Source organism: Herpailurus yagouaroundi, unplaced genomic scaffold, assembly GCF_014898765.1.
Source record: "Herpailurus yagouaroundi ecotype Mexico unplaced genomic scaffold, PumYag 139, whole genome shotgun sequence".
Lineage (NCBI taxonomy): Eukaryota > Metazoa > Chordata > Mammalia > Carnivora > Felidae > Herpailurus > Herpailurus yagouaroundi.
Window position 1 is genome coordinate 69,276,046 of NW_024412394.1, and position 13,604 is coordinate 69,289,649.

At 40.8% G+C, this 13,604-nt stretch overlaps 1 protein-coding gene and 1 long non-coding RNA gene across 4 annotated transcripts in view; one reads left to right on the forward strand and one right to left on the reverse strand.

Annotated features, from left to right (window-relative positions):
* REV3L (REV3 like, DNA directed polymerase zeta catalytic subunit) overlaps window positions 1-6,530 on the reverse strand; it is a 175,268-nt gene extending 168,738 nt beyond the window's left edge. For all 3 annotated transcript variants that reach the window (XR_005789962.1, XM_040474393.1, XM_040474395.1), the window contains exon 1: window positions 6,370-6,530. Coding sequence is in view for 2 of the 3 variants with exons in the window: in XM_040474393.1 (XP_040330327.1) it covers window positions 6,370-6,508 (139 nt within the window). In the remaining variant the exon portion in view is untranslated. The remainder of the gene's footprint in view (window positions 1-6,369) is intronic.
* A 998-nt stretch (window positions 6,531-7,528) lies between these two features.
* LOC121029910 (uncharacterized) lies at window positions 7,529-9,603 on the forward strand. The gene is made up of 2 exons (XR_005789968.1): window positions 7,529-7,620; window positions 7,763-9,603. It is a non-coding gene; the product is annotated as an uncharacterized LOC121029910 (long non-coding RNA).
* Window positions 9,604-13,604: the final 4,001 nt, after the last annotated feature.

Sequence of the window (13,604 nt, forward strand, 5' to 3'; positions counted from 1 at the left end):
CCATTTCCCCTTCCTCTCAACCTCCCCAAGTTATATTATGTAATCAATTATTCCTAATTTGATAGGTGATAAATAATATGTTGTAGTTTTAACTTATATCTTCTTTATAAATAAAATTGCACATCTTTTCATATGAATTCTCTTTGCTCATTTTTTCTACTGAGTTATTTTCTAGAAGCTGTTTATGTATCAAGAGGAAAGGACTCCTTTGTGAAAAGTATACAAATAAGTCATTACTAATCTGTTTCTCTTTAACTTTATGATTTTTTTTCTCTGTATAGAATTTCATTTATGTTGTAAAAGTGAGCAATCTGGCTTCAGTTCTGTTTTATACTTTGAAAGGTCTTCGCCATGCCTAGATTACATTACAAATAATTATCCTATGTTGTTTTGTTTCGTTTTCACATTTAAATCTTCTGTCTCACCTGGAAGCCAACTTTCTATTTTTCTAGATGATTAACTGGCTATCTCAACACTGTTTATTAAATAACTCTTTTCCATACTAATAGGTAAGGGTAGCATACATTTTGATACTGTAAGTTCTTATTTATGTTTAAGTCAGTTTCTGGCCTCCACTCTGTTTCACTGCTGCCATGTGCCAAAACTGCATTACTTTTCAAAACATTTTAAAATTAAAATCAATTTACATATAAATGGTAAAATTAAAAAGCCAGAATTTGTTGGCTATTTTAATGTAAGAATCATTTTGCAGTTCCTAAACTGAATTTATAGAATAAAGTTCCATACTATCATTATGCAATCAATCATACATTGTGGTTGATACTTTTTTTGGAGCCCAATATGAACTTCAAGTCTTTCTTGCTATATTTATGTACCATACCTAAAAAGCCAGTTTTTCCTTAAGTTTGTACATAGTTTTTTTCCCAAATTATAAAATCAATACATAGTCTCTGTAGACAATCTAAAAAATTCAAAACACATCTCCCAGAGATAACCAACCTTTATATTTTGGTGTATTTTTTTCTGGATTTTAATAAATGACTATTTGGCAAGCTGATTTTTTTCACATAATATACTAACAGCATTGTCCCATATTACTCTATATTCTTCTAAAATATCATTTTAATGACATAAGTTCTACTATATGAATGTGCCCAATTTATATAACCATTTCCCAATTGTTGAATATTTGAGGTTGTGCCCTGTGATAACTATCATCTATTGATTAATTCTTGCAAAAATTCTTGAGTTTCAAGCACTGTGGTAAGTACTGATTGTATAACAGTGTGCAAAAAATGAACACATTACCAGCATTTATGGAGGTTACTGGGGAAAACAGACATTAATCTCCAACATATATAAAATTACAACTATAGCAAGTGTTATGAAGGAGAGTTTATGGAATTCTGAGAGTCTATGATAGGGAAGGCTTCCCTGAGGAAAGGTAAATCAGAGTTTAGGTGAAGGAAAAGGAAAAACATTCTAGGCAGAGGGAACAGCAGGTACAAAGGCCTCATTGTGGAAGGGAGCATGGCAAGAATAAGGGACTGAAATAAGGCCAATATGGCTGGAACACAAAGAGCAAGGCAAGAAGAACATGGCTCAAGCCATGGCTGGATAGAAAGGTAGGGGCCAGACTATGCAAGACCTTGTAAGACATGTAGACGCCACCACATAAGACATGTAGCTTTGTCCTTACCCTAAATGCAATGGAAAGCTACTGAAGCATATCAAGTAGTAGGGTGATATAATCAGGTTTGCATTTCGAAAAGATCCCTCTGATTACAGTGTAGAAAACAGATTAGAAGGGAACAGAGTGGACTGGGTGTAGGCCAAGATTAGGAGGCTACTGTTGTAAATGCATCCAAAAATGCTAGTAGTTTAGACTAAGGTGGTGATGGATAATGAAAAGAAGTAGATGGATTCAAAAGATAATCAGATTTTGCCAAAAGATTTACATTCATAGATTAAAATCCCTAAAGCTAGAATTATTGGGTCAAAAAACAACATTTCAAGGATTATGATATGCATTGCCAAGCTGCCCTGCCAAGAGCAGTTTACTCATTCGTGAATTACCTTTTATCTGTTCCTCTATCAGAATTTTAAAATTCTTTTGAAATTCCTTTAAAATGACTTAATCCATACTTCCTTCATGAAGCCTTCCCTGACTCCCCTTTTTGCCTGCTAGTTGGTCACTAACATGTTCTCCTTTGAGTCCTTGCTTTCTTATACACATCTGTCATAATCAAACTACATTTGACTTATGCTTACATGTCTATCATTTCTACTATATTGTGAGAGTCTAAAGGATAAAAGTTGTTTAAAATGACCACACCAAAAATAGTTCAATATACATAGTAAATTCTCATTAAGTGTTCACTGAATGAACCGAGTATTACCAGATTCTACTGTGTCCAGATTTAAGAGGGACCTCCCTGCTTTAGCCTCTAATTTACTGATTGTGATTTTAAAGCTAATAAACTTTGGTACTCAGGGCTTCAAATGCCTACTTAAATAGAGTGACTAATTTTGTTTGTGGAAAATCACTAAATCTCAGCAGTGCTCCTGAAAAAAACCTTTCTAATAATTATACCAAATCGGCATTATGTGATCTTAAATTTTTTTAGATGGTTTAAGTGAAAAAAAAATTTTTAAAGGCTGTGAACAAACAAGACTATTAGAGAAATTACCTGTAATTTGAGTTGTCGATAAATGCTATAGTTTTCAAAACAGTACTCATCTCAAACTTGATCTGCCACTTCACAAAAAAAGTGAAGGTATTAAGCAATGACATAAACTTATATATAGCATTTCAGAATAACCAATTTCTTATGTTGAAGAACTTGATTTCATGTTTAACAGCTAGCATCCAGAACAATCTACTAAAATTTTCATTATCTGGAGGAAGACTGGGGGGGGGGGGGGTGGCAGAGTTCTGTACAGTAATCTTAAAGACAAGCAGCTCCCTCTATAGTCTGTTTGGCCTACTTTGTTTAATTACTTGCTATGTGAACATCTCACTCACAATCTTCTATTTACTCCTACTCTGCATCTCAGCAGGGAAGCTTTTTGAGAGGATAATTCTGTTTAACTTGGTGCTGAGAAAACTGAGAGCTTTCAAGCTCAACATGGAGTTATGTCAAGCAACTAAGCAAGAGTTGGGATATGGAAACTCAGATCCACCTGAGTCAGGTCCTCACAATGAAGCCTTAGGATTTCATTTGAAGTGAATTCCCAGAGCAGTTACACCCGTATTCAAATCCAAGTGAAAAAACACTGCCCTGTACTTTAGTTATTTATAACCTTGCTTCTCTCCATTAAAACATATTACCAAAACGTTGTTAACATTGCTCAATACACTGTGACATCAAAACAGTGCTCAAGACATTTTTTCAATGAGTGAAGAAAAGCAGGTTTTTTGGTTTTTGTAAAAATAATTCCATCACTCACATGAAAATTTAAGTGATTCTCTCAGGAATCAACATCCTCAGGGATTAAATCAGTCAGGATTTACCATTCAAATTTGACTATGCCACTTTTTTTTTAAATACCTTTTCAAATTTCAGCAACACAAGATACAAGAGCTTTTAAACCTAAGATAGTTAATTTATTTCTTAAATTACTCAAGATATGCCCTCAAAACGCACGACAATCAGAAGTCAACTGGACTGTTTTCTAAAGCAGAAAAACACCTTTTATGCAATAGAAAAACTGAACTAGTAAATATGTGAACAATCAATCAGTTCAGAATTTATAATACAAATATGAAATGGCCTCATTATTTGGGAGAAAATTCTACTTTTCAGGACTCATTTATAAAAAGTAAACTCAGTTTAAAAACAGCTTTTCTCCAAACCAAGATAAAGAATTAAGGACTTCCAAAATTACCTATTATATATGAAAGACTTAAGTTTCTGGTACTTTATATAACATAGATTTATCATGTGTTACTATTTTTCATTAATTTATATAATTCATAAACATATAAACATAGTTTATACTTTCAAACGATAAAACGGTCTTCATTAAAAATTCTAGCACTCAGACTTTTATTACTAAGCCAGACTGACCTTTTATGTTAATTATTTTCAAATTTATTTTACTAGGAACACTGGACTAGTTTTCTTTGGGGAGAGAATTTGGAAGCAGATATTGTACACTTTTTGTTTATGATTAATACTCATTTTACTGGGAGTTTCTAATATGTTAAAAATGCTGGCTTAATTTCTGAAAGCTATAAACTCTAAATGTTTGCCAGTGACTTCAAATTTTTCACCTGTTGAAGAAACACAAAAGTTTTGTTTGTAACTGAACTATATTTACAGCAAACTCAATTTGATACACCTTTAAAAGTTTCAGTTCCTTTGTATTAAGTTTCTTATCTTTCAATGTATGTACAAAAAAGTATTTCATATTCATTTACATTATACATTTCAAAGTATATTTTTTAAAAGTTTTTTTTTTTTTTTTAAGGGAGCTGGTAATCAATTGTAAGATGTCCAGGAGGGAAGAAATACATATTTATCACAGAATAGTCCCTGTGTCTATTTTTTTTTTATATTAAGAAACACAAAAGTACCTCATCATCATGATTTCTTGAAGAATGTTTTCTCACATTATAGAATTACTGCTAGATCACAGTAGATCTTCACCCATTTCCACAAACAAAAGTTTTCTATAAAACAGCTTGAAAATCACTCAGGGATACATATTTAATGACTTGTGTAGGGGGGAAAAAAACAAAAAAACAAAAAAACTATCTGTAGAAAAGTAATCTAAACCATACAAACTTTAATACACAGAGATGCCACAGTATATCCTATTAACGTGTCACTTTACGATTTGGAAATCTGGCTAAACAGAGCTATATCAACGTCACTACCTTCTTATTTCTCTGTACCTGAAGTGAGAACAAATAGTATATTACACTGAAATTCCAATTAGAAACAAAGACAGCACCGATAAACACATAAAAGGGCAGAAAATCTATCCTTCAGAACTCTACTGCCTCTATTTTCCAGCCTCCAAAATTTCAGGTGTTCTCCTTTCAACAAATTAACAGCACTCAAATTCCCCATCTTACAAGGGTCCCTATCATCAAACTCGTTTTCGTTATTTTTAAAAAGGAATGCTCTGTCAAATCTCACTAACACCGCTGAAATTTTTAACAAAGAGAATTCACAGTAAAAGATAACTGCTTGAAAATGAGTGCTTGTGTTTGGGAAAGTGTTATTATCTGGGTAGTCCACAGAAACAGTAGTAATAAGAGGAATGGTGATTAGGGCAAGAAGCATCAAGTGGGAAATGCCTTCTAAAATCCCATAGGGCAATAATACATCGCTAGAGGTAAGTGCATCCCTTTCTAGGAGGCAGCTCCGTTATTTCATGCAGACAGTTCAAAGCATGTAGAAAACCAAAACAATTTAAAACCTTGTAAATTTGGCCAGTACTTATTTATATTATCTTAAGTCCCCAAGAGCTTTTGAGAATGCAGATTCTGTCACTGCTGTCTCCCCACCCCACTCGTTCATCAAAAACAGTTTTCGTTTTAAAGATACGTGCATTTAAAACGCAATACTGCAACTCAGCATAGAGCATTTCTAAATGTTTGTGTTGCTGAGTTCAGCTGTGGTTCATAAGAAATTCACGCTACTGACTGGGATATTTTACGTTGGGCAACAAACACACATTTCCTACTTCCATGGATCCACGTTTCCGTCAAAGCATTGCACCTGAGGATATTGCCCTGTCCCCAGACTCTGAGGCTTAAACTCTAAGGAGTCACGACCTGCACTCACAGCAGAACCACATGGTCACTTCAATGAGAAAGATTATTTGGCCCCAGGCGCCACTCTTCAGCCCACGGCACCTCCGGAAGGGGCAGAGGAGAGCGCAGGCGAGAAGCGAGGAGGAGAGGCAGACCACAGAGAGCTGACACTTCCTCACTCCTCTTAAAGCCATTTCCAGAAAGGGCACTTGGGAGACGCAGGGGGCTGTCTGCAGTCCCACCAGCGGCCGACCTCTGAGCGCAGCCCTGTGAACCCGTTCACGGAGGACATGGCGCGGCCACCTGGCCCATCCTGCAGGGCCAGAGCGCTGTTCGCCGGCGCTCGCTCCCCCCTGCCCGAGACCGGGAGTGCGGATCCGGCCCCCGGCCGCCGCACGCAGTGTAAACACTCGGCACTCAGCGCCCGCCGCCTCCCCGCCGGGGGAGGAGGGGGCGCAGCGCTCGCGCGGACCCACATTTCTGCGCCTCTTGTCACGCACCGGGGGAAAGGCGAGGAGGGCGGAGGGGAGGGAAGAGGCGGCAGCGATGCACCGAGAGCCGGCGGTGTGCGCGCGTGTGCGCGGCGGGGAGGGCAGCCCGGGCGCCCCGCTGGCTCCCGCCCGCGCCCCGCGCCCGCTTACCTGCCGGGGTCGCTCCGAAGACTCGCACCACGGGCACCTTCTTGACAGGGGCCTGGGTGAGGGGGGATTGGCAGATATCCAGCCCCTGCAGCGGGCTGGCCATGTAGTAGTCGGCAGTCACTATCCTCACTGAAAACATGTTCGCCGCCGCCGCCACCGCCTTCTCTTCACGAGCGATCTGGCAGCGGCAGCAGCAGCGGCGGCGGCGGCTTCTTCCGCAGCGACGGCCCCACAGCAGCGGCGGCGGCGGCGCCCCCTCCCCTCCTCGGCTCGGCCCCCTCCCCTCACAACAGACACCGGGAGCAGCGGCGGCGGGCCGGGCGGTGTTGGCACTGCTGCCGCCGCCTCCTCAGGAGCACCTGGCGAGGGGCAACAGGAGAGAAGCCCTGGCGCTATCGTCGGTGCTGGTGCTGCCGCCACTGCCGCCGCCGCCGGGAATCACACGGGCTCCTCGGTCCCAGGCTGCAGCTCTTGTTGCCATGATGATGATGTCACGGACGCAACCACTGGGGGAGGGGAGATGGGGTTGTGTGTGTGGCGAAGGGAGGGCGGTGAGTAGTTGGGGGAGGGGACGCGGCGGGAAAGGGAGGGAGCAGGGCGGGCGCCCGAGCGGGACACCCAGGCGGGGGCCGAGAAGGTGTTTTCTCCCCCGCCCCCAGGCTCGCAGCGAGGGAGGAGGCCGGTGGAAAGCGGGACTAGCGCCTGGCGCGGGGAATCGATGACTCGGCCGGTGGGCACGGCCACCTGGGCGGGGGCAGCAGGGGGGGCGGCGGAGCGCCGATGTCATGGATGGGCTCGTAGGGGCTTGCGGGAGGGGGCCGCCAGTGTTCGGGGCCGTTTTGGTGGCTAGGCGGGATTGGCCGGAGCTGCGGTGCTCGCGCTCCCCTCGCCGACCGCCATTTCACATCCTGCGAAGGAGGCGGGGGCAGCCGTGGAGACGGCTTTTCACAAGGTAAGAAAACCCGCCCGCGGGAGGAGGGAGGCGAGGCGCAGATCTCGTGCCGCCGCGGCCTCGCGGGAGGGCGGGCGGCGGAACGGGCGGGGCCGGGCGCGGACGCAGCCGGCCCTTCTCAGGTAACGCCGCGGCTCCGCGCGTGGCCCGGGGGCGGCGCGAGGGGCGGGGGCGCGCGAGCGCGGGCTTCGGCCTATAAAAGGGCCGCCCGGACGCTCCCTCCCGATCGTGCGGCTCGAGCCGCCGCACCCCCTCCCTTTCCGTTGTGCTGCAGTGTCTGCGCCTGGCTGCCTAAAAGGGTTTGTTCACGCTCGGCTCTGCTCAGCTTTGCCAGGGGTTGGCAGATCCCGTGCACAGGGGTTTCCCACCACGGTGTTCTTCTTCCGCCTCTGCCCTTCCGCCCTAATATATCCTTTCTCGGTTTCTTCTTCGGCCCCGCAGGCTGCGTCCCGCGCGCGCGTTGTACATGTACGGACTTGTCAGCACTGGGTGACCTCCCTTCCCTTCTCCCTCCCCCGGCGGAATCCAGGATTAAGAGCCTTTCAGAGAAATATTCGGCCAAAGAAAAAGGCCCGTGAAAGTCATCGCGTTAGATATGGACACCCAGTGTTATTCACTAACTGATTATGGGAGGTTTTATCATCCAAAGGCATAAAAGCAAACGGGGGTGGGGTGGGGAAGGACTGTTAAACAAAACAACTTTATCCAAAAAGAGGTTGGGAGATGGGGTGCAGTTGTGAAATCGAAAAAAAAAAAAAAGGTACTAACAGAAGGAGTTGGGTTGGCCATTATATTGGAATCGATGGGTTTTTGTCTGACTTGGTCACTAATACTGGGTGTGACCTTGGACAAATAATTTGGTTTCTTGGAACCTTAGTTTTCTCCTCCCTGGAACGAGAGTTTCATTTAAATCCCGAACGGTTTAGGTGAACCTTATCAAAACGGTTTAAGCAGGAGAGAGAAACCATGGTTTCAAGTTCGAAGTATGGCACTGAATAAAGGACTTTTGACAGTCATTTTCAGTCTACCCTAATTAGAGATCATGCATCCACTCTATGTATTATACTGGTGTATTTTAATGGTTAGTAGTTTGCCATGTATTTTAAGTGGTGTAAGAGATCCTCGTTTGGAACCATTGTGTCTCTTCAAATAGGAAATCAAAAGGCTCAAAGGGACAGATCACTGGTAAGAAGCTGTCTATAAATTCCATGACGTATAATGCTAGTAAGAATTTATACTCAAAGAGATTTGAGACTGATTAGGACAGTAAATTAACCTGCAGTTTTCAACCTCGGAACATGATTATAATAACGTAGGTGGCAAGATTTCTAATATACAGGAAATTACCTAATAATTTTAAGAGGCAAATCTCTTAAATTGGTTTAAATTTTAGGAGGCTATGGAAGTGATTTAAAAATAGCACTACCATGCTAAAATGCATTTTCTGGTAAAATAGATACTCTTGTACAACCTGAATGTCAGAGGCACCATTCTTGGTATTCTGGGCTCTTGAGTGTTCTTTAGAATTTAATATTTTGGCCTTTACAAAGTCACATTTTTAGGATGAGGCCTGGAAATCTGTATTAGGAACCTCCTCACCCACCACTCATGATTCTAAAGTAATATAAAACTGAGAGTCCCTGTACTATATTTTAATCCAAGTACATCACAACATTTAAGTTATACTATTCCTAGCTAGAAAAAAGTAAAGGCATAGAATTCATGGATTAGCTATTTCTAGAAAAGGGTTTATTTCCCCCTACCTCTTGAATCAACATCCTTGACTTTAAGAAAAGATAATTGCAACCACAATTCTAATCCTTCTAAAGTGCCAAGGGAAGAATGTTCACTTTGAAGAAAAACATTTGTGGCATGAAATCAGGATATTTTGTCCATTGCATGTAACTGAGTTTAAGTTGATGCTCAAATTGAAAACTTGACAATACTTCCCTAATTAATCATTATCAAATGTGTTTTATAAATACAGTCTCCTAACTTAAGAAAGAGTTCTGGAATTTTGAGTTAGGAAATGAAAATTTTAAATCATTTACTAGCTAAATGAGTTTGGAAAGATCACTTCATTTTTTGGAGTTTGTTTCCTCATCTATGAAATGGATAGTAATTCCTGTTTTCTCAGGGATGGTATAGGTGCAAATGAGATAACCTATGAAAGTATCATTGTAAACTGTTGACATCCAGAAGTTTAACTCATCTAAAAGGAGTAAATAAAATCATATGGCATTGTCTTATGTGCACAGAATAAGGGAAATGCCAAAATTGAACTCTATCTATTCTTAAAGTTATTTTTGTTGTTGTTGTTATTGTTGAGTGGCTTCTATTTGCCAGGTGATATATAAGATATAGGGAAAGACAAAACAGACATGGCCCCTGCTCTTACAGAGTTTATAGTCTAGCATCTTGAAATGTATTTTAGTCATATCAGTTGATATATATCTCTTATAGTCCACTGATATATACTCATCATGTCATGCTTTTAGTAAAAGCCTGCCCAACCTTCTGTACCACAACTGTTCAACCTCTATTAGTATTTGCCTACTAGCAATTTAGAGCAGAAGGCAATGGATGCTGTAATCTTCCAGCAGGTATTATACAATGGCTTACCCAGCACTCATCCAGCCCCTGTCTAGCTTGTACATTAGAAGCTAGCAAGTTAAAAACGACAGTTTGTAGACTCCCTTGAATCTAGAGTGCCACTTGTAGATGATGGTGTGCTGGTAAATGTTTACTAATGGCGGGGGGGGGGGGGGGGGACTCTGATTTGTTGCATTGACCAGTTTTCATGGTGTGAATACTCCCAAGCTACCAAAATGACTTCACTGAATGTGGAGTTAGTTGGACAAGATGCTAACAATCGCTGGCTGGCTTCAGCATATCAGTACATGTGACCTAGTTTCCAGTAATCAGATGCACCCATTCAAGACATGTTTGTGAAGGTGAACAACTGCATTCAGGGATATGGGATTTTCTGGCAAATGCCATAGTGGAGATGTCTGGTTCTTCTGGGTAGCTGAGGAAGGGCTCTCACATTTTTAGAGTCATAGGTGCTGACTGGCAGTTGGTGTTTGGATAGCTTTCCACTAGAAGAGCTTGGTGAGGTGGGATGAGTGTTCTTCCTGGTTTGGTTTTTCCTGAATGTTGTTTCTAGCTAGCTGTGTATTATCCAAGCCTGGTTCTCTGGTCCTCTCTGAGATCTGTGAGCTAAGTACTATCATTTAATCCCTTTCTGCTTAAACTAGCTCTGTCATGGTCAGCTACATAATTTGCTGAGCCCAGAGCAAAATGAAAAATGTGGGGCCCCTTGCTCAAAAAGCAGGTAAAAAGTACCATTGTATGTACTGAAATATAAAGCTTTTTCTTTCTTCTGTCATCTGTCTTTTGACTTGTAATGATGTGTTTTATTTGCTTTTTAATGTCATTCTAAGTAAAGGAAAATTAGAATTTTAAATTATTAGAATGAATTTTACCATTCATCTTTATTTTGTGCAATGCCATTTAAAATGCAAATATAAAAACCAATTAACTCATACACAAAATCATTAAAAGTACACAATTCATATCCTAGTTTTACATGTATATGCATTTTGTGCTTATCAGAATGCGTAAATGCTGCACAAAACCAACTCACCTGTTTTTGTTTCCCTTTTTGATAAGCATACATCCTACCAATCTGAATATGGGAGGACTAAAAGGAAAGGGAACCATGGGTTGTTCTACCTCTCCCCTTCCTTCTGTGTCATCATTTTCAATGTAAATAGTAGTACAGGGAAGTAATATGCACTAGTAAGAAAGGATATGACAGGATTCTTTTGTCACGTGTATTTTTTAGGATGCCATTGCCTTCTTTTTGCATCTGAAGCAAGTTCTGGTTCAAATGGAAAGTGTAGCCTCTTGGAAGAGTCCACTAAATCAGCCATAGATGTAATATGCTTGCCTTGTAATCACTTTGTGACTCTCTGAGTTCCTACACCTCATTAGGTCCATCAGAATCCTGTGTTTATGAGACACCATGAAGACTATATGCAAACGGGGTGGCAAGGAAGAAAAGAGGCATACATTGCCTCACTTCCTCTGCTCCTCTGCTTGCGTGTGTGATCCATTGTACCACTGGACTTCATTTATAAAATAGATGTTCAAACATAATATGAAGATCTTCAAAATGGTGACTGCAGAGCACTAAACCGAGCACTGTGCCCTGTAGGACTGCACAGTTTACATGCCCATGAAGTGGACCCTGAGCTCAGTGTTTCTCAAGCGGCCCCCCCCCCCTCTCCTGATGTTTTAGGTGAAACAATTCTACATTGTGCAGGATATTTAACATCCTGGCCCCTGGGCACTACATGCTAGTATAATGAAAATGTGCCCAAATAGGAGTTACTGCTTTCCACTGAACTGGAGTGCACTCCACTGTCTGCAGCTGGGAACCATGGTCATTTCAGATCCAAGAAAGGTCATGTGCAGTTTTTGCTAGTGATTCTCAGGCAGGGAAAAATACAAAGTTGAGTTTTTAAAATTTCACAAGTCTCATATCTGAGAGAACAGAATTATGGTGACCTTCTTCCGATTGTTAGAAAAATAACACCATCTGTATTGGTGATGAAACAGATATTTGGGATGACAGTTTAAAGGTGATCAGTGGGTTTTTATGTGTCACATGGGTATAGATGGTAGTTGACTCCAGATAGATGGCAATGTCTGATAGTTAAGAAAAAGAGCAGAGAACTACAGAAAAGTAAAACCATCTTACTGTCATTATCTTCGTCAATGGGCTGAAGGGAGAAAAATTTTAAATGCTCTCCAGAAAAATTAAGGAAGTTTCCATAAGAAGCTATGGTACTCTTAATAGATTTTGAACTTAGTTTCATTATGTCTATGTTTTTTTTAAGTTTTGGTTTGTGATTTAAGAATATTAACATCATAGGGCACCTGGGTGGCTCAGTCAGTTAAGCATCCAACTTAGGCTCAGGTCACAATCTCACGGTTTGGGAACTCAAGCACAGAGCCTGCTTGGGTTTCTCTTTCTCCCTCTTTTTCTGCCCCTCCCCCCCTCAAAATAAATAAACTTAAAAAAAAAAGATTATTAAAATCATAGCATATTAGAGCTGAAACAGGATATCGTAGATCATTTGTTTCCTTTATCGCCATACTATTATTAGCCACGTAGAGATTAAAAGCACTAGCTCTATAGACCTGGTCTTACCTTTGCTAATGCCGAACCTCAGTTTTCTCCTCAGTAAAATGAGGATAATAGTATATTATCTTAGGTTATCATTTCACCAAAAGCCAATGCACTAAAAAGTAATCTTACCAAAGAATACATTTGTTCAATAAATTTAATGTGAATTTTCTGTAAAACAAGTATTTGATAAATTTAACTACCTGATCGTTTGGCAAATTAACTTTTAGCAAATACTTATTAGGCTTATTATGTGGATTAAATGAGCTATTGCACACACACAAAAAGTGGTTACCAAAATGCTCAATAAGTCTTAGCTATAATCCCTCCAACATTCTGACTACAAATCTTGCCCATTCTCTCTCTGAATATTCTCCATTCCTACCCACATAATTGGCCTTCTGTAGACTTTCACTATCTTTAGGTGGACTATTGTAATGGTCATTTGATTGGCCTCTTGGCTCATTCCTCTCCAAAATTATTTTCTATAGTATTGCAAGGGTCATAGATCACATAAATTTTAAACTATCATCTACAGAATATGTCATTTCACCTTTTCCATATATCGTTTAGCACCACTGGAATACTTATATTTCCCTAAATACACCTTTTTTTTTTTTTTTTTCCAGAAAAAGCATCAGATTTCTCTGCTTTTGCCTTTCTAACTGGAATGTCTTCCCCCTTGTCTCATGTCAAAATTTTTATTCATCTTTCAAGTTTTAGTTAAAATGCCACTTCCCTTGTAAAGGTCTCCCTCATTTCTGCAAGCAAATTTAGGTGTTCTTTCCAGGCTTCCACTGCTTTTTGTACATGATTCTGTTGTGACTCTTAGATTACTGTAGTTATTTGTTTGTCATTCTAAAAGACTATAATCTCCTTGAAGAAAGAGACCCTTTTTATCTTTCATATACATGTATAGTGGCTAGAATAAGTCTTCAACATTAATGGAATTAAAAAATTAAAAGATCTGGGGTGCCTGGGTGGCTCAGTCAGTTGAGCATCCGACTTGGTTTCAGCTCAGGTCATGATCTCACGGTTTGTGGGTTTGAGCCCCACATCGGGCTCTGCATAGACAGTGCAGAGCCTGCT